Genomic DNA, 26882 nt, shown 5'->3' with positions numbered 1-26882 from the left:
TAAAAATAGTCTGTTTAAAAATGTGTATTTAGAGTTTTGTAGCGATAATGGACGCACACTTCACACCGCGCTTTGTAAATACAGAGGTTGTTGCCTTTATTTGCTGTAGCCCAAGTATTTGATGATGATAGACAAAGACCAAAGGACATCTCAGATTAAAGGGCACGGTGGGTTTTGGCTGACAGCTGAAGACTAGTTTGTTGATAGGTGTGAATGTAAGAATGAATAAAGGACACAAAATAGACATTTCTGTTCATAAATCTTTCATTCCGTTTTGGGATTTCTTCCCTCAAATGTGCACCAAGATGTCGTGCAGTGGTTTGCGCTTGAGGTCAGGCACGGTGGCGTCCTTGGCGGGGTAGCCGACGGGAAGCAGCATGAGCAGCTTCTCGTTGGCCGGTCGCTTGAGCAGCAGCCTGAGTCTTGGGCCGCAGTTGAGAGGCGTCGACGTCACAGTGACAAGACCCGCGTTCTGAGAACACGAAACAGTCAACTCCATGTTTGCACAAAATGGCAAGGCATCAATCATAAACCAAGTTAGCGCCTTTTCTCGAAATGACACTTGATTATTCAACACAAAATTACTTTTTTGTCCTGTAAATATTTATTATTTATTTTCATTTAAAAAATTGTACATTTATTCTCTCATAAATATTTTTGTAATATTCCACTGTTTTTTTCTCATAAAAAAAAATCGTATGCTCTTTTTTTCCACATCTTTTTAATCAGAAAATTTGAAATTCTGATTAGAAAATATTATTTTTTCCCTTGATGAAGATGACCACTTTTTAGAACAAAAATACAGCCCTGATTTGGGTACAATGTTTTAAATTCCATAGAAGAAAATTATTCGTAACTCAGAAAAAAAACTCATGTGAAATTAAATAAAAATACAGTAGATGCAATATTACGACTTTACTCCTAATTCATTTTCATAAACGTTTGTTTTCATAAATGTTTTTTTTTTCTTGAGAAAAAAAGCATGTCGCTGTTGCTAGGTCGACTTCAAACGGCCACTTAACTGTTTGGTCAGTCATGTCCTGGTTAGTCAACCAGGGGCTCTGTATTCAATATAAAATTGCAGCGCCGTGTTATTTGACCTGCAGTGCGGCCAGCAGGATGCCGCATGCGATGGACACGCTGATCTCATTGTAGTAGTGCGTCATCTTCTTGCTATCTGGTAGGTTTCCGTACACCTGCTTGAAGACCAGGATGAGGTACGGAGCCACGTCCAAGTACTCTTTGATCCAGTTTGTCCTACGGCGGACAAATAGCAATCGTCACATGTGAGGACTCGTCGCGTACGACCGATTAACGTCAACAACGGCGCGTGCTCACTTTAACGGCGCCAAGTCGTTGACCCACTTGTCTCCCATTCGCTGCCGGTAGTTGACCTCCTCTTCTTCCTCCACAATCAGCCGGACGCGGTGCTTGATGTCCGGGTTGGAGACCACCACGAAGGTCCAGGGTTCGGTGTGCGCGCCGCTCGGTGCGGTACCTTCCCGGGTCCGTTGAAAATGTCTGACTTTGTTGTCAGGTTTTTTTTTTTTTACCAAATGCAAACAAGTGGCAGGCTTACCTGCGGTGCGTACGACGTTATGGATGACTTCCCGCGGCACCGGCTCCGGGCTGAAGAAGCGGACCGACCTGCGCTGGTTCATCAGCGCGTAGAAGCGCTGAGATCGGTGCAGCATCTGCTCCTCGTCGTGGCGCTCAAGCGAGAAGGGCAAATGCGCAACATCTTCCTGCGTGCTCAAGTCCATCCACTCGCCTTCGCCTGGAACACATCCAGCCAGGAAAGCGTAAAACGGTGAAGTTGCCAGTCGGGGGAGACCGGGGCTAATTTTATCAAGGGGAAGTTGTCACATTGCAATTGTCTTCCCCACCAGAGGGCGTAACAAAAAAGTACTCAAAATACTCGTTTCTTTGTATAAACGGTCACGGGTTGCATACTGTCTGAGAAGTGGCAGTTATCTGTTTTGCACAACCCAAAGACACATTTTTCAACGTCATATATTTTGAAACGGACGTCGTACATCGACAAAATCTAGCAGCAAATCATGTGGACTCGTTAAGAGGAGAGATTGAGCCATCATGTCATGAAGCTAACTTTAAACTAGAGCAAGAACTTGCCAACATGGTAGCTTGGGGCAAATTGGGGCAACTTGTCTCTGTCGTTTGGGGCTTTGTTGTCACATATGCAAAGAATGGGCCAATGAAAAACGCACCTCTGGCAACCCGGTTTACGTATGCCAGAATTGCCCTTCAGATGATGAGTCTGAAATGCTTGCTAGATTTTGTATCATTGTTTAAAAAAACTACAGTATGCCCACATGGCAGGACTGGTTTAAGTTTTATGATGAACCATCTATCCATTTACCGATGGACTATGACCTACATGCCAGCAATTCCTAAGAACTTTCATCTCTTTCATAATATTTTATGTAATAGGCGGCTCAATGACTACGGTCAAGTTTTTAGTTATGTAAAAACAGACAAAAACAAAACAGGAGAACAAGGATCATTTTGTCCTTGTTTTATTAGTTGCAAAATCCAGTGTGACATCTTACCCCATATAGTGTGACAACTTACACAGTGGTGGGGCAACATGTCACATGTTCACTCCCTCTTTTTGACTCTGCACTGACACAAAATATTAGAATAACATGAATACAAAAATATACCGAAGACTTTTCGTGTTCCAAGAAATACATAAAAGTCTCAAAAGTGACACAATTAGCCCCGGTCTCCTTAATTGAGCAGCAAAGGGTGAATCAAGGCAAGAAGTATATGATCACAAAATAGCCGATTTTCATATCATTGCAAAGTTATTTTCCAACATTACCCTTAAAAAATGAATTGAACATGAGGCTAAACTTAGCTCCTCCCCATCAGTAGAAACGTATCCCTTCATGATACGTACATCCTTGACACCAATTACACTTGGACATGTTCCAAGCCTCCGACTCACTTGACTAGCTGTCCGCGACCGACCACTTGAGAATCACTAGCTTTGCAATAGACTGCCATGAAACTCGACTATCTTTACCGTCATGGCCTAAAATGTTATGTAACTTTTTGAAAACAGGATTTGAGCAAAAAACATAAAACCCCCAAAAAAGTGTCTTTAGCGTTCGATAATGAAATGTCCCAAAGCATACCATTGTCTTTTGTCTTGGCTTGGCTGTCATCCTGCAGGTCCTGGTCCACCCAAGGTTTGCTTTGTCCCCCGTGTGGATCGGCGCCGGTCTCGGTCTCGGTCTCCCGACTCCTGAGCGCCAGGAAGCCGATCAGCAGGCACAGCAGCGACACCAGGACCGGCGTGAGGAAGGACATGGCGAGCATGACTGGACTCGCACGGCGGGCCGCTCGGCCGCTCAGAAAGAAGCTTCGGCTGAATTGGCGTCACGGCAAAGCGGGAGCTGCTTGGGTCGGAAAATGTCCAATCAGCTGGCAAAAGCTTGTTGAACTGAAATAAGAGAAGACCGCTCAGGTCCAAAGTTCACAACGTACTAGTTACTGTACTGCGACAGAACAAATGAAATGAGGAAGTCAAGGCACTACTGACTGAACCTAAAAGAATAAAGTGAAGGGATAGAGGAATTTTGTCCTCCTTGCGTGTTCAAAAATGAGGAAGAGTTTGCTGTAAGAAGAATACATCTTTGCAAAAATGATTTTGAATCAATCAGAGATCTCTGGGACAAACAACAGTTCCAATTACATCACTTAAAAACGTGGCATTTCAGAGCGTCAGAAATGTCTCCCTCTTCCGGGGTTGCTGCGGCTTATATAATTTTTTGGGAACCTCCCCTCGATCGTTTGGAGATTAAACATCCCTCAGTAATTTTCCAGAGCAGGTGAATCAACAAGGTCGGATTTCGGCGCGTGTTCTTCTGGGATGCAGTTGAAGGATCTAATTTTTTTCCCCATAACAACATCTCATAAACAAGTTGAATCAAATTTACGGTGACCGTGACTGATGAAGAAAGTAATAAGTGTGTCTGTGTGTTATTTCAAAACTAATTCTGTTTTCATGACCGAGACGTGCGCGTACAAATAAAACAAGGAAATTTTGGACCAATCAGTGTGTAGCAGATTCGAGGGCTCAATGTGTTTTCCGCACAAAAAGTGCTGAGAAGGAACTTTTTAGACTAAACAGTATGTCCCAGTTTAAGGCCAGAGCAAACGAGGTCAACATCATGTGCTCTGCTCAGGACACAAGACACTTCGACAAGGTTAATATGAAGAATTAAAATGTTCATGATGTGTAACAATAGTTAATATATGAAATTAGGTATTAAAAATGTTATAATATCTTTATACAGAGAAAAGTCATATTTGGAAAAAAAAAGTTTGCAAAGTTATGAATTTAGTTTTGTAGTTTAATGCTATGAGTTGTTGTATCAGGTTGCTTGCTGTGATAAGAACAAAATGAAAAAATTCATAACTCATAATGTCGACGTAAAAAGAGTTAATCTGCTCATTTTAAATATTAGGAAATAATTTTGCGCTTTTATTTTTTCAATGTTCATTGTGATATTACGAAAAAAAAAGCTTACAAAAAAAAGCTCATATTTTGAAATAATCATCAAATATTATCAATTATCCGAATGTTTATGTGTGATAATTTTTGCTTGATTCAAAGTACGAGTAAAGTATAAACGTTTAAAATGTAAAAGTTATTTTAAAATGATTGTTCTTTGAATCGGCCAAAAGGTGGCGCCACTGACTCAAGACAAGTATCGACATACAGTAGTACTGCCGTTAAATCGTTGTGTTCAATAAAATGATTGATTGGCCCAAAAACATAAACGCCTGCAACACGAACACTGAGCGAGATAAAGATACGAAGTGCAATCAGAAGATACTAAGCACAATCAGACAAGCAATTGTTTTGAAAGTCCACAAATGCAAAACACTTCATTGGAATCGATAGACTTGTAAGGAGATGAAATGGATCAACATTTCTAAAGACACTCATTCGTCACGGCCATTCGACGATTAATATCTCTCTTAAATTGATTGGAATATCAATTCCTCGCGGTGCAAGCCCCGCCCCCTCGAACCGTCTGCGCTTTAAATAGCAGCTGTTCAAAAACCCCACGTCCACTCCACAGTCTGCTGCAGTCGACGCGCTGTGACCGAACCGAACCGAACCGAATCGAGCCGAACCGAATCGAGCCGAGACGAGACGAGACGAGACCGAGAGCCATGTCGGCCGCCAGCACCGAGACGAGCGCCCCGCCGCTGAACGCCGCCGCCGCCGCCGGCCGCGTCTTCTTCCAGGCCGCTCCCGGCGTGGGCTGCGCCGGCTCGGCCCCGATCGGCGTCGTCGGCGGCGGCGGTTCGGACGACCCGGTGCAGAAGCGGCAGGGCAAAGTCACCGTCAAGTACGACCGCAAGGAGCTCCGGAAGCGGCTCGTGCTCGAGGAGTGGATCATCGAGCAGCTCAGCGAACTCTACGACTGCGAGGTCAGACCACAAAACAAACAAAAACAAACAAAAACGCTTTCTTTGGGTTTTACATTTTAAATTGGAGTTCGTGAGGTCGTCCGTTTGAAGTCCTCCCAAGAGGATTCGAAAAAAATACATTGAATTCAATGTTTATTATTGTCCTACATATTATAATAGAAAAAAAAATACACAATACAAAGAATGAAGTCTCAATATAACCTAAACTTACAAGTTAAATTCATCTCACGACCATGCTCGTTAGTCAAGTCGTTTGTAAGTCAAATCATGTTTCCCCACACAAATGAGAAAAAAGGCCAATCATTCGTTCCAGTCTTGCAAAAGCACACCCTGAATTGCTTGCAATATAGTTTTAAAGCAAATAATAAATAAGCGGGTGATCAAAAAAAAACACGCACACCAAAAAGCAGGGAGAATCGTTTTGAATCATTTTCCCAAGAGGATAAAGAACGTATGCCTGTGAGTGTTGCTATATGCACTGTCTGCATGTTTGCACTGCTTTGTTCAACTCTCAGCTGTAACTATTGTGGGAGTGATGCTAATTTTGTTAGCACATCAGGCATTAAAAACAAGCAGGAGAAGTGTGCGCGTGTGTACACGTGTGTGTACACGTGTGTGTGTGTTGCGTGTGATGCCACACGCTGCCAGAGCTATGCAAAGAGACAAAAAAGTGGCGTTGATTTTTTTGGGGGGGGGGGGGGGGGGGGCGATGAAAAGAAGGTCAGTGGGTTAAGGACGTGCTGATGCTGCGACCGGTCCCCTCGCCAGCCGCCGGAGAGCGTGCGCGCTGGCAAACGCGGCGTGTGAGCGTTGGTCGCCCGACGCGCCGCATGCAGATGATTGACGCCTTCTGTAGCGCGTGTGAGTGTGTTTTGATGTCATCGAGTAGTTTGCAAAGTTAACGTTCGATCAAAAGACCCTTAACGCTTGCCCAGTGTTTCTATTTTACAGCCTCATTTGCAAGTTTGCACACTTTTAGTGCTACTAAATAAATATATAATAATAACAATTTTGGCCGTCTCTCTAGTCAAGATTTTGCCATCAAGTGCTGGTTGACTCCAAAGTCGCAGTTTTAGGGTTATACACTCACGGTCTACACTGTAGTATCTGTGACTTTGAAAGCGTGTGGCTTTAAAATGCTGGGCCAAGCCTGGTGAGTGACGTGGGAGCCGGCGATTGAGAGTGGAGACGTGGACGTTTTGCTGAGATTATTTGTTCCATAATCACGTTTTTGAGTTCTTTGAATGATGTGTGACAAGCAAAACTGAACTGTAGCAGGAATTGTGTCTTAAATCTCAAACGCCCGTTTGAGCAGCTTCCCGTTTGCGCGCCTGTCACGGTCGCTTGGCGCTCACGTGGCGTCCGTTGGGATTTCGCCTTCACCTGCCCAGCCTTTTATTTCAGCGTTGGATGAAAGTGCCCTCGCTTGCGTGACTTCCCGTGTATCCCTTTTGTGCCTTTTCTTTGACATTTTCTGTAATTTTCTCACTGAATAATTCATGATTTTGTAATGACGAAAATCAGCCGTGGGTGGTGTTGCAGTTGGCGCTGATTCAAATTAGGATTAGGGCCTTGGTGGAGGTCAACGCGCTGCAGTTTTAATTAAAGTTCAGGTTCAGTGGCAGGCCGTATCATGCATCAGTTCGAAATGATGTGGACAAAACCAGTGACGCCTTGAGATATGAGCGGCCTGACTTGAGAGTTTTTCAAGACACAATGGAGCAGGTTAAATGTTCATCTAATAACATGACAAAAACAAATACTTTGTACATTCTACTCACTAGAGATGCTGATTATTGTGTTATTTCATAATCGATTAATTTGATTATTTTCTAGGACTTTTAAAAACATGTTTTCATTTCCATCCCGGGGACATTATTTCAAATTGACATTGTAGAAAATGGACAAACATCAAATTAGTTATGATTGAGTTCATGCTTTGGTCCATAACGTCAGAAAATTGGCAAAAATGATTATCGTTGTAAACACAAATGTTTCATTTGGATTCAACACTACAGAAAGCGGAAAATATTTACCGTTGAGAAGCTGAAATGCCAATGATTTAGATTATTTTAAATTTTAAAAGATATCCAAAACGATGAATCGCTTGTCAAAAATAATTATCGATTAGTTGTCGATGAAACGTTGCACCTCTAATGCCGATTACGAAAAGTAGCGTGCGCGGGGATCGCTCCAAATGTGTTCGAGCAATCAGAGGACACAAACATGACGACATCATCAAAGCCGGAGACGAATCCGAAATCCGATTGGATAAAACAAACAGTCCCAGACAGAACTACTTATTCTGAAGGCCCCGCATGGTTTGATTTTTGGATCTCGGGTTCGATGCTGAGATTGTGCAGGATAGAGTGTCCCTAATATTGTGGCCAGTAGGGAGAATCTCTCGACACGTTGGTGACAAGTGAGGCTCACTTTCATCCCTCTGTCGTAGCGACGTGCGAGATGACGGCCTTGTTTGAGCAGGTGGCCTTTTAACGCCTCACACACACACACACACACACACACACAAATAGTGCTGATGTTTGGTCACATGGTTGTAAAGAGGAAGTTGCACTGCCGCCACGCTCGTTAGCACCTCACTGCTGGCTCCTAAATTAGACAGGATGTGTGTGTGTGTGTGTGTGTGTGGGGCGCTGACGTAAAGGTCAAGCAGGCTATCAGTTTCCCGTGCAAAGCTAATAGAGCACAAGAGACGCTCATTGACGTCCGTTTATGTGTAAACGTGTATTAATGCTGCCGACTGTCAAACTAAACAATGACAAAATGAGAAAACCACACCACTATTTAAAACAATCAGTCTGCTAGCTTAATGCTAATTAGCATCACTCTTGCGGTGCTACTCAAGCAACGGATTGAGCACACACAAACGTAGAAAGTTCTCTGCAGTGATATTCTTCATCCTCTGCGAAGAGCGACCGTACTGACGCCCGCGATGATGAAGCTGAGGACGTTTTGACACAAATGGATGGAGGGCTTCCTCCGGAAGTGTGAGTCGGTGCGTGCGTGCAAGTCGCGCGGGGAACAGTAGACGCTGACGTGTCCTACTTTTTCATGGCGGGAACGTCAATAGAGTCTCGCTCGCAATGAAACGTCGTCACGGGTGCACGCACTCGCACCACAAAAAATGGCGACTGCTAAAAATAAAATGTAGAAATTGGAAAATCATTTTTTTAAGCATGAGTAAGCATGGATATACCACCTAATAAGCATTTTTCACCCAAAAGGGGGGCTGGTCCCCCCCCCCCCAAAAAAAAATATATAGAAAATTTTACTTTTTTTGGGGGGAGATTGGAACAGATGAAAGACATTCCAATGTATTGTTTCGATTCAGAAATAAACGAGTGTACTATAAAATGGAGCTGACTCTGACGGCGAGCACTTCTGCCTCCTCGCAAGGTTGAAGGTATTGCTGGTGGGCTATCGAGCGTTTTCTAACGATTTGGCGCCGTTTTACTCGTCCTGTGTGACGGCGCCGGGTTCACATAACACGCCCATGTCGGCCTTTCCTCCAGTCAAAGATAGAAAAATGCGGGAAAGGCGAGCACGGGAACAATCGACAAGGTCACGGGGGAAGTTGGGGTGGGGGGTCGCGTCAGGAGATAGATAGCGATATCTGGAGTGGAAAAACACATGAGAGGGGTGCGAGAGGGGAGGGGCTGCCCACAAGTATTGCCTGGAGACGAATGCTTGATCCATAAAGCTTCATGCCTGATTGTCAACGAATAGATGCTCTTCTCATGGCATTTGCTCCAGTTGCTTTCAATACAAACTTTTGTGCTCAATGCTCATTTGCTTTTTCAATCAGGTGACGTAAAAAAAAATAATAATTTTTTTTTTAAACGTCAAAATTTGTTTGTCCAAATATGGTCAAAATATTTTTTCACAAATCAATATTATTGCTTTGTCTCCACATCGTCTTATTTTCATGCATTATTAACGCATTCACTGGCAGCCATTTTGACTGAAGCAACCCCCTTCGCTCCCATCTGTTCTACTGGATTTGGACTGATTTTTGCAAGGCCCACAGAATATTGTGTTCTACTGCTATCAAAATATGGAACCTACCAAAAGAAAGATTAGAGTCTCTTCTTTCATCAGGAAAAAAAAGTATATTTGTATTTGTTTCCGTTTTGTAGCAATTAGCAATAAGAATATAGCAAAATTTCATTATTATTCACATTCCTGGTGAAAAGAGTAGGCAAATCAGCTTGTTTGCAACATGGTTGATCTTTTATACTCTGCTGCCACCTGCTGGCCTTTACCATTGCTTTAAGCCACCTCTTCATGTCAGAAGCTGCACCAATGCCTTCTGTATGGTCAGGCATAAAAAAATATATAAAAAATGTATAAATAGGTTTTTGGGTGTGAAGGATAACGTATTTAAAAAAACATATTTATACGTTTTTGGGTTCAAAAGAGTTAAGAAATGATGAAGAATTAAAAGTAGCCTACATTTGATCGATCCGACTTCATCGTCCAGTCACAAGGGTTTACTTCACATTGGCAGATCCACGTTTCTGTAACAAAATAAAGCCAAAATGTCGTTGCGCTTTCAATTGCTGCCTGCCAGTTCTGCTTGTGGCTGGAATTTGAAGTTGAAATCAAATATTGTGCATGCTGGCCTCGAAAGAAACCTTGCCATGAGATGGACCAGCTAATATTCCAAAACTTCATGGCCCGCGTGACTTAAACGTGAAATGATTGAGCGAGGCTGACAGAGGCGCTCGCTGGCAGGTTCAAGCGGTCGATGGGCCCGTCCGTCCCCAAATGACCTTCATCTGTTTATGGATCGGACACGGGGAAGGTTATGGTTTGTGTGCGGAAGGCAAATCGTTCTCTGGCTGTCGTTTGAATTGCTTTTGCATGATTGCGTTCAAAGAAGCGCGTCGGTGTGTGTTGACACGTTTCACGTGGCACCTGCGGACGCGTTCGGACGCGTGCGGACGCGTGCGTCTGCCGCCCAACAAATCAAGCGGCCGACAGCTGTTGAAGTGCTTCCAAGCACATAACAGAAGCCTCAATTATTATTCGATTAAACCGAGGGTAAAGGTAGCAAATGTAACAGTAATTTTTTGTTGTTGTTTTTTTTTTCTCCTATTTTTTGGGACATCCGGAATTGCTGCATGTTCATCCAAAACATTTCCTATTTTCTAGTACACCATCCCAGAAAGGAAATTTTTAGCGCCCCCGACACTCTGCCGTGACTATAAATAGTATCGTTTATCTATTTAATTAAGTACACTTCTACATACCATTGTATCCTTACTAACATGAAAGAAAACAAAAAGATAAAATATAAAACGTCACTAACATTGTTTCTAATCCCTGCGCACACTCTGAGCGCACCACTGCCCCCTACTGTAGTGGATGTGCAATTACACCTCCTTATAGTATGGCAAAAAACTGTGTTCCGTGGCTTGGCTGTGTCAACACGGCAGCGTGGCAGTCGTGTTGGCAGATGTGAATGCCAACTTCACAGGGACCGAAATTGTCGGCATGCTCGGCAAGCGCATGACACGGCTCAAAAAGTGAACGGGTTGGAGCAGCTGCGTGCGCACCCGTCGGGACGGCGGCACTGAAAAGCGCGATGTGCCCTCTCATTGGCAGACAACGATGGCGTCTGGCACGGCGCTCGTTGTGGAGCGGGGGGGGGGGTCGGCCGGGTCTGATCAATCGGAGCGTGCCGTGTGCAAACACTGGCTGCTTGTTGATGGTGTGAAAACACTGCCGTCATTCACGCGGCGAGGGCGCCGGAAGGAAGGAGAACGCTTCAAGCGCAAAGGCCATTTGGACTGTTTGGGCCTTTTCACCCACTAGCATTTTGATAGAATAAACGACAATGTCAAGAAAGAAAACTGGTTTCATAAAGTGGATTGACTGCAAGTACTGTAATATTTGTGTGTTGGATGTGTGCCTGTGAGGGGCGTGGCCTAGCAAGTGAGCTGGAGAAAGGTTATCCGGTTGGACTGCATGTGAGTTGTGGTCTACATTTGGTGTTTTTTAGACTGCTACGCGTGCATCGGGAATTGTGGCTCTCCTTGCCCACATGCGAGTGCTGACATTGCTGCTTTTTTGTTTCACTTAACTTGCAAGTTACATTTTGGCTCATAACACAAAGCCCAAAAATCCACCGAGCAGCAGCTCATAAGTCAAGGCGCCCCCACGCCGGAGTTACTTGCTAACGTGTGACTGTTTATCCTTCGCACCCGGCGCCCACATGGGGATAAATCCATGTGATGTGGATGACTGTTGATAGGAAGTGCCCCGGGGTCCTGTTGGTGATTGAATGCAGGTCTGCTCTGGCGAGGGCAAAAGTCCAAACGGGCTCCCAGCTGTCGATACGTTACACTTCAATATCCAGTCAAACTGGTCACGTTCATAAATGCCGTCCATTTTTGGATGGTCAGGAATTGCGCTCGGTCACGTCAACGAGGGTCGCGGCTTTCTTCAGACGCTCAAAGTCGGCAGGATTAGTGAAATGAGGCTACATTCGAGAGATTTTCAAGCCGCAAACTCCCCCTTTAATTGTTTTAATCCGTTTAAATGTGTTTAAAGAGTAGGAGTGGCAAAAAACGAGTTAAATGGGCTCATTATAGCAGATTTTTATAAGCAAGCTAACTTTAAAATAAACATTATCGTACCCTATAATATATGGGCATCAATGCCTAGGTATGCTTTTATTTTGAAGTTTTTCCCGGCAGCCACCGATGTGCGACGTCGTCCTGAAATCAACTTCAATTGCTAACAATGCTAAAAAAAAAAACACGGCTCAAAAACAACAACTTAATTATGCTGACATTTTAGTGGTGGCGCTAGCGTTAGCTGCTAGCCGCTAAGCAAGTACACCATATAGAATGGCGAATCCAATGAATCGATGAAAATGACCGCATAGTTTGATGTCGACAGTCTGATCACGTAAACCAGACTTACTCAAATGTGCTGTTTTAGCCAGCAACATCTCGACGTGTTTCTGACGTCACTTTGTCTCCTGGGCTAAAATCTACGGGGAGAGATTTTGCTCAAATCTCAAATCTCTCTAGTGTTGTCATTTTTGGTAGGATATCTGAATAGCAAAAAATGTGAATTTATCGTAAAGGAGATTTAAAATGTGGCTCAAGTGTTGTCTGGCCAATTTCCAGAGCTTCCAAAGAGCAGGCTTTCATCGAAATCATCTTTCTAAGGGTTGTAACAGGTCACATCAATTAGGAGTGCTCTCTGGCGGTGTACGACTAATATGCATAAAAATGTTCCTCGGCGGGCATTTTGTTCTTTGTAGTCCTCCTCAGCGAGCGTGTGATGTAAGGTGTCCTCTGGAGTCGCGCTGAATCAGCGTGGGAAAGATTTCTTGCCGCAGCCGGCTACAACTTTATCCAGTAAATTCATCTGCGCTGCCTGCTACCAGCAAAGCGGAACGCCAGAGGGAGGGAGCGAGGAGGGAGGGAAGCAGCAAGGGGTAGAGGGACGCTCGTCCATACCTTATTAGCAAGCGCGCTATTTGACAAGAGGCCTCCCGAGTTAAGCTCGGGTTCGCCATCCGATTCCCCGCGTGGCAGTCGGTCTCCGAGGGTGAATTCATCCTACCTTCAGCTCCTCCACACTTTGATGCAAAAGCGAAGACAGCCGAGCTGTGAGCTGTTCTCGGTTGCGCAATCCCTGTCTTCCTCATGAGCGACCCACTTATCAGGGCTCGTCCCCGAGTCATTCAATCCGACGTTGGCCTCCAAGTCGTTCCTCTCGAGCGCACTGCTTTATTTTTTCACTTGCCTTTTGCAAAATGCTAGCCACGCGTACAGTTATGAGTAATTCGTTACGCTGATAGTAATCATTTTCCATCTTAGCGTTAGCGTTAAGCTAACCAGGCTAAAGGCTAAGGCAAGCGATTGATGTAATTCTCTCCGTTTTGTGTCAAAGCGAGAAGTCGGCCAAACGACGGCTCGCATCTCGGGTCACTCGGATCTTGAGGCACTAGCGTAGTTTGTAAGGGCAAAAACGGACGTCCAAGGTTTATCGAAACTAGTCAGCAACAGAACACAATTCGATCTGTAAAAGCGGGTCCATTTCTTGAGATTTCTTATGCATTTCCACTAAGGGTACCAAAACAAGCAACCGATACCATCCCTTGACACCTTTCAGCACGGCACCGGGTACAGTACCTAAAAGGGTGCCGATCCAGTCCAATGATTGGTTGACAGAAAATGAGGTGGAAACAAAGCTTGCCATTTTCCCGTGTAGTATAAAAACTGTCGGCGATTGTTGTCTTTTGTTCCACTCCTGTGTTTGCGGCTATGTTGTCACGCTATTTCACGAACAAAAGCAGCTCAAGCCAAGCCTGCCTACACACCCCGTGTTAGAAAAACAGGCTCGGTTAGGGGTTTTACCGTACCTGGACCGCTGTGGTGAAATGTTATCGTCACAAAAGCGCTTTCAAAATGACCTCCTGCAGAACAACTTTTAATTGTACGCAGGTCATGTTCCATTCACTGTGAACGACGACAAGAAGGTGACGACTGGTTTGAGCGTTTAATTCTGTCTGAATCGAGTTTATGAGTCAGCGTGTCGGGCCGCGTGCGCTAGCATGCCGTCACCTCAAAGCAGACCAAGCAGACAAACTGCTGCCGGCTGCTCAGCTGTTAGCGTAAACACGACTGACACACGCTTGGCAAATGCGCCGGCCGGGCGTTCGGCCCGTTTGACATTTTTTTGCATATATTGTGTCTCGTGCATACGCAAATGAATTCATTCAATGAGCACTTTGGTTCTTTGCGAGGGAAACGCCCTTATTTAACAAGTACTATGGTAACTCTGTTTGTTTACAACCAGTTTTTGCTTCCCTCCTGACCTGATAGCCTCAGTCCTAACTATGCAGCTCAAATGAAAACAAACCAATTTTCTGGCCGCGTTCCCGTTTGTCAGGTTCGGTTTGGTTGAAACAAACTCTCGTGAGATGCGTCCGATGGTACAGTTGAAGTTGGCTAAATGAGAAGAAGTGATATCGGTTGACTTGCAAGAAACTCTGATTGTTTGCACAAGTACAAAAAAAGATTTCTTCTGAATCCCGATGCACACCAAACAACCGAACCAAGAACCCAGGAAGAGTTTGTCTGAAATCAGGCACATACGAGGTGAGCAAGAAGATCCAGGCCACTAGAAAAGGTGCTCTCCGTTCATTTGCTGACCAACACAAATGTGAACTCTGGATCACAACAAACAAGTGGACCCGAGACCACTAGAAAAAGGTGGTAACAGGCCAGCTCAGTGGCCTCGTGGTAGAGTGGCCGCCCTGAGATTGGGAGGTTGTGGGTTTAATTCCCGGCTGGGTCAAAGACCATAAAAATGGGACCCATTTGCCTCCCTGCTTGCCACTCGCCATTAAGGATTGGAATTGGGGGGTTCGATCAGCAAATTATTTCCGAACGCAATCCCTGCTGTTCACCGCTCCTTCGGGGACGGGTCAAATGCGGAGAATGAATTTCACCCCACTTAGTTGGATGTGACAACCAGTGGCACTTCAAATTTAACAGACCAAAACAAGTCATCTGAACAAAAGTCCGAAGGCGCCTGGCAACGGGTGTGGTTGATTTCAAATGATATATTATGCATACAATGCATCATTTCGTGTACGCAAAGAAATGTCTTGCGTGATCAGGAGAGACTCAACATCTCCTGGAATGATTCCAACTTCAAACAACCTTCGCCCAGCTTGTCGTCGCGCCGTCAGTGAATCACGTGCTTTTGCATGAGTTTCGTGCAGACGTTTCAAGCGGGCAGCTTTTGCCGGTGACAAGTTGCAAAATCATTTTCCTGCGGGTTGCTGCGACCGCATCTATTTGAGGCTCCTAATCAGCGGCAGTTTTATCTGCATGCTGATTTCCATTCCGAAGCACCGCCTCCTTCTTGTGGAGCTGGATTGGCACGCAAAGCCGCCGCGGACGACATCACCCTGCGGAAGACCGCTGGCAGCGCCGGCCGCGCGTGTGCGTACGTGTCATTGGCAAGAGCCAGTGGGCCACACGCGGCCCGGGCCCGCCTGCCCCACTTGTCAACAATGACTGCGCCAGAGGCTGACAGACTGCCTGCTGACACGTGCGATCGTCTCGCACGTCACACAACACTGACAGGCGGACACAGTTTGAGTGCCATATTTTCCCTTTCGTTTTGGAGGCGCGATTGTGGTCGCCATCCGTGTGGTTTCTGTCGCAAATTCAGCAGATCAAGTCTTGACTCTATAAATATGCGATTAAGTCTATGCATTAATGAATTGTCTTTCCTCCTCACTTTGAAATGGCTCATCCATCTCTCCTGTCTCGTGTTTTGCATGTCCGCCTATGCACACTAATAAGATGACAGGCTATTTCATTCAAAGTGCTTGGGGGAGGGAGGGGGTTGGAGGGAGGGGGGGGGGGTGCTTGTGTGCAGAAAGCACGACATGCTTCAAAACGCCTCAACAGATTAGTATGGAGGGGCTTGAAAAACCTAATAGTGAAATTAAATATCTTGTAACTTTGACACACCACAGAGAGATATGTTGTGCCCCGTCCACAAGTTCAGCTTCACGTCAGATGTGCGTGTACTCATGGCCAACGACGATGCACTCTATAGCAGCAACACCAACCCAAAGCCCCTGTCAGGGTATGACTTAAAAAAAAAAAAAATCTCTAAATTCACTTTTTGGTCTTTATGCCAGATCATCTCTCGAAGAATCTAGTTACCATAAAAAAAAAAAACATCTAGAAAGGAGAGTGACGTGTACAAATGTTCTTTTGCCTACCTTGTCATATCAAAAGCTGTAATTGGAAGCTATTTCTGAGCGCACTCACTTTAGCTTTAGCTTTAAAGCTGAGAGGGAAAATACAAAATCGTGTCCCTCCATCCTCGCTCCCCATGAGCTCGAATACCAACGACGGCCGCAGGCTAACGCACAGCCCAAAAGTCATCTGAGTCGCGAGATGCCACTTGCATTTGCAGAAGCCACAAACGGCGCTAATATCGGACTGACGCGTTTCCATGAAACAAAAACGCCGGTTTTTTTTCTCTCCACATTTGAAAGCAGTTTTGAAAGCAGTCAGGCATCAAAGCATGCGATTTTTCGTCTTACACAGAATTGTGCCCGAATCGTAAGCGCCACCAAGCGGGCCGAGCCAGCGCGGCCGGCGATGACATTTCCGAGCCTCTTTGGCATTTGAAGCAAAACGCGGAGACTGATTTGCGCTATTTTGCAGGAGGAAGAGATGCCCGAGGTGGAGATCGACATTGACGACCTTTTGGAGGTCAACAGTGATGACGAGAGAGCCGTCAAACTGCAGGTACGCCGACACCACTTCATATTTGACCTTTTTAGACGTTTTGCTTGGTCACATTTTTTTTATTTCTTGAGTGAAAATAGAATTCAAAAGAAAACACAGGACTATTATAGGCAGAATGGCCATAGCGTAAGTCCTGTACCTTTCTCGGAACATATACAACATGTTTGGCATGTCAGTTGTTTAGAAATTTGAGAAAGATTTATTCACTGTAGACAACTATAGGAAGCTCTGATGTTTACCTGTTTAAGTTTTTATTTAATTTTTTAAGACAAGCATGGGCCTGAGAGCTCCTTGAGGTTTTTGTTAGAATTTTAAAACAAAGATGTCTATTGTCTAAGAAGTGGCACTCTGAAAATATTTCGAAAAAAGCAGACTTTGAAAATTTTTGAGTGGCACTCTGAAAATATTTCGAAAAAAGTTGCTAAGATTTAAAAAATAAAAAAAACCCACACATTTTGCAAATCAGAAAATGTATTCAATAAACATATGTTTTAAGCCATGTCAACAAAGTTAACAGATAGAATTTGTATTTTAAAAAATGTATTTTCCCTTCCCCCCCTTTTACTGAAAACGAATATCGGTTCTAAATATCGATTATCGGATTCCTTGACTACCAATAATTAGTAATGGCTAAAAAAAACAAAAAACAAAAAAAACATATTGGTCTATCTCCAACCTGAAACTGAAAAGGTTGAAAATCTTCCATCTTTTTTTGTGTTCTGGAGTCATCTGAATATATCCCTTAACAATGATTTTTGTCTTTTTCCACACACAGGAATCGTTAATAGACTGTTACAAACCAACAGAGGTGAGTGTCTTTCATGTGCACGTACAGGAAATCGCTCGTTATCTGTGACCTACTGTAAATGTTGGTGACATGACATTATTGATCCTCACGTGACCCGCGTGCGCTTTCAAGCATCATATCCAGGAAGTCTGTGGTCAACACACACACACACACACACGCAGTGATGACGTACGTGTGTAAATTGACTACTTGAATGTGAAAGTGTGCACGTAAGGTTGTCGCGAGCCACGATAGCGATTAAAAGGTCGGGCGGGCCAATCACGTGAGCGTTTCCCGTCTGTCGCTTGCATATTGGGTGTGCGTTTATTACGCATGTGGCATTAGGTCAGCCGGCAGGCGCTACAAGGTCGCCTGTCACATGCGCTGCCAGGTTGACGGATCGCATAGTACATCTAAGCTCTCGCACGCACACACACACACACACACACAGCATAATCCTCTGAGAATGGAGAAGCGCAGATGCCATTTTGAACGCAATCCCAGCAAGAAGGCAGCAGAGCTCACACAGACGGCAAATTATATTAAAAAAAAAAAAGAACAGGGGGTGCTGATGTAGAACAAAATGGGGACGGAAAAAACTGAGGGATACCAAATGAAAGAACTCAAATCATTTGGAATCAATCAATGGAAATGATTTGAGGTCACTTTTACAGCGAGAAAAAAACACAAGCTTTTGTTGAATTCATGATTAAAAATTGGACAGCCTGAAAAAAAAAAAAAAGAGTTGACCCGTAAGAGTAACGACCTCATCAGCACAGAAACACATTTAGAGCTAAGTCATTATTCATAACAAATAATTATGACCGTAAGTGGGCAGAAAATGACCTGCACCTCACATGCATATTTTGTATTGGTATTGTATTAGGAATAAAAGCAATTAAAATATCTGAATAATAAACCAAATACTTGATATGGTTTGATATTTTCATCTCTAAAAAGGGCCTAGAGTAGATTGTAATGGATTCCTTCTTGGCTCATTGAAATCGCTGAAGTCATTTTTGTCCTAACAAATCTTGCTTATGTTTTTCATGCTTACTGGAGGGAAGCTCACTCAAACATATGTTACTTGACCCCAATGCAAGTGGACTGTATCAGGTTAATCCTCGGCTTTCTCTGTATCATGGAACTTGTTCACGTACTTTTGCATAATCCAATCGAAATGGCATCTTGCCTTATGCTTTTCATGCTCAGCATGTTATTTTAATGCCAAGCTGTCGACTGCAATGTTCTCGGGACGAGGAATGGAAAATGAACGTAAAAGGAGGAGGAACAGGCACAGAGGGAGACGTCATAAATGAGGTCCCGAGCGCAAAGTGTCACCTTGATCTAGCGAGGCGGATTATATTCCGCCACGCCGTCCTTGCGCTCGCCTTCGCACGCTTGGATGTCTTTTGCTTACTGAATGATTGCAATCTTTTTGTTTGTCCAAAAGTCGTGCCGCCACATCTGCAAGGAGTCGTTAAATGGAAGGGTGGCTCATTTTCACTCTACTTGAATTAATTTGTCAGGCTGGACCGTGACGCCGGGATCATGCCGCCTTGCCTCGGATGTCACTCAAAGCAAAGAGGGGAAAAAAGCAACAATTGTGTGAATGTTTGGCCAAATGGTCAAATAATCGAAGGTCGGCTCAACCGCTATATTTTTCTGCTTTTCATTGAACCCTTTTATGTTTATGGCCTACAAGCATTTTAACACAAATAATGATGACTCTTCTTCTGTTCTGCTTTCGCGTAAGTTAGTGATGGAACAGAAGTGTCGTAAACTGGACTTTCTGTAAAAAGCGGTGTTCCACAAGGCTCTATACCAGATCCACATAATTTCATGCTATTTTCTATGGAAGTCCCGATTATTTGCTGTTACAGTGAAAAACTGAGTAGTGAATTCATGATATCAGCAAATATTGGATGACAAAAACACTTGTAGGCCAACATTCAAATCAAAAACCAAAAGTACGAGGGTAACTTTCTAATTAACTCTTTCACTCCCCAAAACGTATTTACACGTTGTTTGTGTGTTTTTTTTTTTTAATGCAAGAACATTCAGCTTCGGAAATAATGAGGTGTCTTAAAGCAATGATAATTATTTAATAAAACGGCCAGCAGGTGGCAGCAGAGTATAAGAGATCAGCCAGGGCCATGTTGCAACAAGCTCTTTTTGTCAGTGTTTTCACCAAGAATGGAAATATTGATCAAACTTAGCTATATTCTAATGCTAATTGCTGAAAAATGAAAACCGATACAAATATACTTTTTTTTTCCCCTGATAAAAGAAGAGACTCTAATCTTTCTTTTTCCAAGTTTGTATAGCAATAGAACACAATATTCTGTGGGCCTTGCAAAATCGGTCCAAATCCAGTAAAACAGCTGGGAGAAAAGTGGGTTGCTTCAGTGAAAATGTCTGCAAGTGAATGAGTTAATTCTTAGACCATTTGCCAGTCCTAATCTCAGAAATGAAGACTCCTTGTGTGTGTGGATGCTGTACAGTATGTGTAAAATGCTCTGCATATTTTTTCTGCAGCGTCATTTGAATAAAAAGAAATATGTATTCCACGAGTGAATGTGCGTGCGTGAACGAGCGCTGCTTTCTAATGATAATTTTCTCTGTATTGTGTTCTAACAGGATTTTGTCCGCGACTTGCTGGGCAGGATAAGAGGAATGAGGAAGCTCAGCGCTCCATCTAAGAAGGGTCTATAATGTCGGGGGCCCGTGACGTCGCCTCATCTACACGCAGCTTTTGAGCCCCCCCCCCCCCCCCCCTCCCTCACCACGACACTTCAGTAACTCATGCGAACATAAGCCGCATCACTTCTGCAACCATCCGTACATACCACACGCTCGCTACACACACACAATATGTACATTACTGGACTGTTAAGAGTGTTGGTAGCAAACGGCGTCGCCTACTTTTCACATTTGCTCGTTTCAAGCCCCCGACAGCCATAGAGATGGAAAATCTCAACCACAAACAAACAAAAAAAGGGAGGAGCTAAGTCTGTATTGCATTTGCTGTGAAATTAGCTGTAGCACTATGTGTGCTTCACCATTTTGTTTTTTACGGAGGAGTTTTTTGCTGTTGCTGCCATTTTTTGTTCATGTGAAATTGTTTCCTGCTCATAATCCTTACACTGTAACTTATTCTTGCTTGAATAATGTCAAGTTTTTAATTTAATACAGTTAGAATGAATGAGGGATTTTTTTTTCCATTTAAATAATGTGGGGATGTTGCCATTCACCCGCTGTTTTGATGTGCTTTTCACCGCAGCAAGGCATGATGGGTATTGTAGTTTGCAACTACAAACCTGATGATTGGCAGCCTTTCGCTCATGTTTCACCCATTTTTTTTGAAAACACATATCAGCTGGTTATTTAAATACGGTGAACTCATTTTTTGGTGACGAGGGCTTGCCTTTTAAGGACTTTCAGGATGTCGTTTGACTATTTCTCAGCGCTGAACCTTAACCGTACGGACGACCGAGGGGCAAAGAAGTCTGTGGACAACTTGAAATGTTTACACTTGCCAAATGTAAATTAGAAATAGCGAACGGCAGGACGGGCGCGCTACTTTTTAAGGTATCCAAAACGTGAACGGTGACATTTTGTTGTGGCGAAGTTGCAGAATCGCAGGTCTAACAGATGGATTGGTGATTATTTATTTACACCTGCGTTCCAATTGAGAGCCACTTACATGAGCAAGCATTCAGTCATGAATAAATCGCAATGGACAAGATGTGACAGAATCCCCCTTATCGGCCAAAGACATACAAGCAGGGCGACGGTTGATTTTTTTCCCTTTAGAACACAAAGTACCCGTCTTGCATGCGAACAACTAAACGCTGATAGAGTATCGATATAAGTAAATTATAATCAAGAAACATTTACCTTTGCTTCTTAACTTTGTAGGACTTTTATTTAGAATTGGCGTGTCGTCACACGTCAGAGAGAAACCAGGAGAACTTGTGAAAAAAAAAATGGTGCTGTTTTTAATGTCCTTCCCAGGTAGTGGCTGTATGAAAAAAAACAAAAACAAAGAAAAAACGTTTTCACTGTGTGATGCCGGACTACAAGGCATCGGCCTTGTCGGGAGGACGCGACACGTTGAGGGCCTATTATGAATTTTTCCTCCACTGAGAAGCAGTTCAGGGGCAATAGGCTAATATTTTATAATTTATGAGGGAGTATTTTAAAAGTGTCCATATAGGAAGCTTTGCATGTATTTTTAAAGTAGCATGTGGGAGGAGACGACGGGGACATTTGTCGGCCCAGAGGTTTTTATTTCATAAAACACGTTCCTTTTTATACCTTTTATTAAGATGACAATTGATTATTTTTTTTTCAGCTGCTGTTTTTTTCCCCCTTCTGTACATCCACAATAAGCAATCTTGTTTTTAAAAAAAAAAATGTCATGTGTAAGGTGTGTGTGGTGTGTTTTTTCTTGCTGATAATAAAAATGCAGACAACTCTGCGCTGTTTTAAGAAAGCAGATGTGGTTTCGTGGATAAAAAGGTGCTGTCGGGGTTGGTTTAGTAGGCCAGCCCGTCTGATTGTGTGTAGAGTTCACCAGAGTATGACTTTATTGCTCACTTTGCGCATGAGTAACCTTTCTCTGCTGCCAGTCTGGCCCCATATGACTAACCTAGTGCCCTACTGTACGCTGTTGCTAGGCAGAATATCGCCCTCTAGGGTGCCACATGGGGGGGGGAGTCAAGCGAAAGAATGCAATGCTTACAAGGGCCGTCTTTGGATTGACACGCATTCCCAAGCAGCCTTGCGGACGGCACTGCGGGAGTCGCACGGACGGCTGCGAGTCAAGATGGGGGTGCGGCGAGGACGCCAGAAGCTGAGCGTGCGCCTTTAAATTCCGTGACCCACTTTTCACAGCTGGGGCTGGCTGGCAGGGAATGCTCGCGCATGCTGCCTTGAATAATTGGGACTGCAAGGTGAATGTGAGCAGAATAGCTAAGGATGGGAGCCCCCCCCCCCCCCCCCCCCCCTCGTCCCCCACTCCTTACCCTTGCTTCTCCCTTTCAGCATGTTTTTCAGTCAGCTGGCTGCGCACCAGCACATCTCACACCAGCAGAGTCCTCCAGTCATTTCCTGGGACATCAGAAGCGATAGAGAGACGACGTGGTTTAAAAAAAAAAAAAAAACGATCAGTGAGAAAATGGCAACCCGGCAGACGGCCTTTGTGAAATGGTCCTAGCAATCCTACTGTATATTTTCTGTCCCCCCCCATACCATCCCCCCCATGCATTTGCCATTCGCTCTCCCTGCTAGATTCAGCGATCCATCACACCTCACAGGGATGAAAGGGGGGAGGGGCAAGCTGATGGGAAATAGAAAAAAGACACAATGACACGGTGAACGTCCTGGCTGCTGAGGACAGACATGAGAGACATCATCTCAAGCGCCACTCCACTTCTTTTCGAATGGAAGACTGATTCCAACTTTCTCTGTGTTTTATTTTTAGTGTGGTGGTAAACTTCAGATGGGACTGGCAAAAAAAAAATGGTCTGAAATGTCTTTTTTGGGGGCGATTTGTTCGCTTGTGTCACTGCCTCGATACAATCCTCATATCACAATTTTCTGCTTTTTGCTTTTAATACATTTATACGACAGTTAAGAATGTGAAAATGTGATTTAAAACATCATCCATCCTTTAATTCGGAAGTTCTTATGACTGGCAGAACTATTATTATTATTATTATTTCCATTTCCACAGTTGTTTTCCAATATTCAAGTTTCCACTCGCTGTGACAAGATGGCTTACGAATCCTTAACTGAATATTTCATTCCACGGGTCCAATTTAATCCACTGAGCAGCCCCTTCATGACTTCATAAATACTACATTAACATGCATGTCTCACTAAACAATGTGTGTGTGTGTGTGCCCTTGATTGTGAGTTCTGAAATGTCTTGAATTTCACTACAGGGAGTCCCATTCAACTTTCCAGCGCGCCAGACATAAATGTTACAACTGCTGCACTTCAAGCATAAAATATGTAGGCGACGGCGTGTACTACGTTGCACGGGATTTCTTACCAATGACAAACATTTGACATTACTACTACTACAGTCCAGCGACAATCAGTCGCGTTTTAACCCTCCAGTAAAAATGGTCATAGGTTCCAAGTTGCCTTGTGTCACTACTTGCTCATTAATACAGTACAGAACAGTGGTGCCTTGAGATACGAGCGACCCGATTTGCGAGTTTTTTTTTTGACGTCGTTTCATATACAGGTCCACAAGTAGAACCTCGTGGATGATAAATGGTAAACACTGCTGTCAAGTAGACAATCGAAATTGAGCCTCAGAGGGATTAATAGGCGGGATTTAAGGATGAATTGAACTATTTACTCAGGCCACGTCGCCATATGCCTGCTGGCTTGTTTGTGTATCAAGTGCTTGTTTTTGGCTTTGCTCTGCAGTGATTGGTCCTGTCGGCGGATAACGTACAGCGCACAAAATGTGACCAGGCCTATTTAGATGACAATGAAGGGGTGTGGTTATGTCCTGGTGGCGGGGGATCAGTCAATCGACAGGGGGTGAATTCAGATCATTCGACCTCACGCCATCTGTTTGGGGTGAAACGCGTAGACGCACGACGGCGGGCTTTGTCTGTTCCGAGCAAAAAAAAAATAAATGCAATTAACTGCAATTATTTGCCATTACTTGCCAACAGTGTTAACAGAAGTGTCATAGCAGAAGGCTTTGTTGCTATGGAGGTGGTCCTGACTGCGGCCGGAGAGGTAACGTGAGGATAAAGGGAGGGGGCAAAAAAAGTCTACATGATGCGAGTCAGTCCTGAAGTGAATGAGCAAAAAAAATGAAATAAATCAAAAGGAAGATCAAAAAGTAGCATGCAGCAAAGTCCCTGCAGTTATTTATGTGAAAACATTGCACTGGAAGCCATTTTAGTTGGCAACAATTGGATGAAAAATGACCCCCCTCCCCCAAGCCGTTTGTGTTTCCTTGGTTGATCACGATTAACAAACTAGTCATCGAGTGTGCAAAGCCGTGAACCAGATGAGGTTCTGAAAATCCTCCAAATCAATCAGCTGCTGGACGTGCTTGCTCCCCCAGCCGCCCATGCAGACTATTCAAAATACTCAACACACCAAAATGGACGTTCTTGGCACCCATGTCAATGTTCTCATTTCCAAACACCAGAAATTCAATATAAACTGCTGAGTGTGTCCATTCCTCAGTAATGTATTGATGAGCCATCGAAGCTTTGAGTCTGGGCAGGGGGAAGAGTCCCAAAATATCTAATCTCCTGGGAGCTAATTAGAGACAAATTTGGTTTTGAAAATAAGTTAGACGTGCGACCTTGAGATTCACCTCAATTTCTTGCAGTCATTTAGACAAACAAAGAAGAACAGACTTGGTATTACTATGTGTTTTCATGCAGTACAATACTGAAGAGTGCATTTTTTTCTCATGTTAAAAAATGCCTGTTTGTGATTTGTGATTTTACTGCCCCTAGTGGCCAAGTCTCACTCACCATAAGAAGCTATATATATATATATATATATATTTTTTTTTTTAAAGTACAATATTGTAGAGTGCTATTTCCCTTATTAAAAAAAACACATAATAAACATGAACATCACAGTCTCAAGGCCTCACTGTTCACTGGAGGGCTGCGTAAGGCCCAGGCTCCCTCGCTTTCCCAAACGCGGCGTCTGTACCTGCAGGCCAATTTCGCCTCCCCGCGTCTGCCTCCGTGGCTGGAATTGCCAAAACAGCTGGTTGCCATGGTTTCCGTCTGGCCGCCCTCCAATCAGTGGCGGTCTCACAGGCGGGTTCACGGGAGGGTAAGCCTACACAGTCGAGCGTCGATATGGGAGATTAGCATACATTCAGCCAGGCAGGCGAGAAAGAACGCTAAAGCCTGACTCAATTACACTGGGCTTAGGTAGAACGGCTACTCGCTTTTGATGAGCTCCCTCAATTTACCCTCATATAGAACAATGTCATTAGGTATGAATTTTTTTTTTTTTCCCCCCTTAACGTCCTTGGCGGCCCTCCATAGGTTTTTACTAAACGTCATTTAACGTTTTTGGCAGTCAAAGAGTTAATAACACAAGTTGCATATTTAGATTGGTTCATTGGGGGCAATATATGCCCAAAAAAAAAGGATGAAAACGACTAAATAATATACATAATTAGGTATAAACAAACCCTTCCAGTGCAGTTTTCAATTTTAACAAGTAAGCATGGTAAACATGACTAAAATGAATGATTAGCAATAGCTTCTCATTTTGTGAACTATCAGCAGTTGAATTGACTTCAAAACAAAGGTTACAGTACCCTCTGCTGGAAGATTTAAAAATGAAATCAATCTGATTTAAAGTCTGGACAGTAGCGTGCAGTTGTTGAGTTTTATTTTATTCTTTACGGTTTAAAAATATCAAAGTATAATGTTTTATATTCTATAAACAAAGTGTTTTTTGTTTACCTCAACATTTAACCATTTCCTGAAATCACAACTGTTGCAACCCAAAAAAAAACAAATCCATTGAATCCTAACGAAACCTAACTAAGGGTAGCAACAAAACAGCCAATCACAGCACAGCCTTCATTTACCACGCCCCCTCACAAAACTAAATGAGCGGCCAAACAGATGCAATACCAGCTATATGCCAGTAGATGTCAGCGTCACAACAGTAAATACAACAGGTAGTTTCCTCCGAACACCTTTCCCAAATACCCTGCTAACAAAACGACCATTTTCAAAGACGAGCGGTCGACAAGTTGTGAAAGTTATTTACCACGAGTGTTACGGAGCGTCCAAAAGTCATTAAATGCGCCGTGTATCCCCTCCTACCTGCCGGTTTTGAGGGAGGCGGGGAGTCGAGTCCTGTCGATCCTCCCGGCAGGTTCTCCGGGTGACGTAGGAGAAATGGCGGACCAGGATGGCAGCGACGCATCTCCTCCGGCGTCCCAAGGTGAGTCCCCGTGAGCCTTAAACTTCGAAAAACTCCCCGAAAGAGCGTCGACTGTCGTCTTAAAAGTTAATATTGGGGGAAAGGCCGGACCTCCGCGTGTTTTGGTCGCGTTTGAACACGAAGAAGAAGAGGCAAAAGTACAGTTAGTTGTCCGCCGCCGGGTGGCTGGTCACGAGAGAAGGATTAAAAAGAAAAAACAACCTGCCTACGAGACCGGTTGCTTCTACGTCGATGAAAACAACTCTTGTGGTTTTAAAAGGTTAAAATGTGCTCGGTTGACTTTGTGAGCGCCACTGTTGATATTTTAAGCTATCCCGGCCGGAGCTGCT

The 26882-nt window shown here is 44.0% G+C and overlaps 2 protein-coding genes across 3 annotated transcripts; one reads left to right on the top strand and one right to left on the bottom strand.

The window, feature by feature from the left end:
* Positions 1–71: 71 nt before the first annotated feature.
* On the bottom strand, positions 72–26882 carry iyd (iodotyrosine deiodinase). Of its 2 annotated transcripts, XM_077552918.1 has the most exons (7): positions 26433–26882; positions 25294–25425; positions 3162–3469; positions 1580–1777; positions 1339–1498; positions 1101–1257; positions 72–472 (listed from the first exon to the last, which is right to left on the bottom strand). In XM_077552918.1, the coding sequence occupies exons 3-7, from the start codon at positions 3343–3345 to the stop codon at positions 290–292; spliced, it is 882 nt and encodes a 293-aa protein (XP_077409044.1). In that variant the 5' UTR covers positions 3346–3469; positions 25294–25425; positions 26433–26882; the 3' UTR covers positions 72–289. The 2 variants fall into 2 exon arrangements, 1 of the variants encoding a protein (XP_077409044.1); XR_013289467.1 differs by lacking the exons at positions 25294–25425; positions 26433–26882 and having other exon boundaries at positions 247–472; positions 1023–1257; positions 3162–3771.
* ppp1r14c (protein phosphatase 1, regulatory (inhibitor) subunit 14C) lies at positions 5079–22081 on the top strand. Its single transcript, XM_077552921.1, has 4 exons — positions 5079–5472; positions 16713–16796; positions 17572–17604; positions 20224–22081. The coding sequence occupies exons 1-4, from the start codon at positions 5212–5214 to the stop codon at positions 20296–20298; spliced, it is 453 nt and encodes a 150-aa protein (XP_077409047.1). The 5' UTR covers positions 5079–5211; the 3' UTR covers positions 20299–22081.

Source organism: Vanacampus margaritifer, chromosome 19 (assembly GCF_051991255.1).
Source record: "Vanacampus margaritifer isolate UIUO_Vmar chromosome 19, RoL_Vmar_1.0, whole genome shotgun sequence".
Taxonomy (NCBI): Eukaryota; Metazoa; Chordata; class Actinopteri; order Syngnathiformes; family Syngnathidae; genus Vanacampus; species Vanacampus margaritifer.
Note: the sequence above shows the minus strand (reverse complement) of the source record. Positions and strands in the feature narration are given on the sequence as shown.

Bases quoted from the DNA above. Each gene is read 5' to 3' on its own strand.
- iyd (XM_077552918.1), bottom strand. From the start codon at position 3,345: ATGCTCGCCATGTCCTTCCTCACGCCGGTCCTGGTGTCGCTGCTGTGC. The intron at 1,778-3,161 runs GTATGCTTTGGG...GATGTGTTCCAG, and splicing joins AGCCAAGACAAAAGACAATG to GCGAAGGCGAGTGGATGGAC. The intron at 1,258-1,338 runs GTGAGCACGCGC...TGTCCGCCGTAG, and splicing joins AACGACTTGGCGCCGTTAAA to GACAAACTGGATCAAAGAGT.
- ppp1r14c (XM_077552921.1), top strand. From the start codon at position 5,212: ATGTCGGCCGCCAGCACCGAGACGAGCGCCCCGCCGCTGAACGCCGCC. The intron at 16,797-17,571 runs GTACGCCGACAC...TTCCACACACAG, and splicing joins AGAGAGCCGTCAAACTGCAG to GAATCGTTAATAGACTGTTA. The intron at 17,605-20,223 runs GTGAGTGTCTTT...GTGTTCTAACAG, and splicing joins ACTGTTACAAACCAACAGAG to GATTTTGTCCGCGACTTGCT.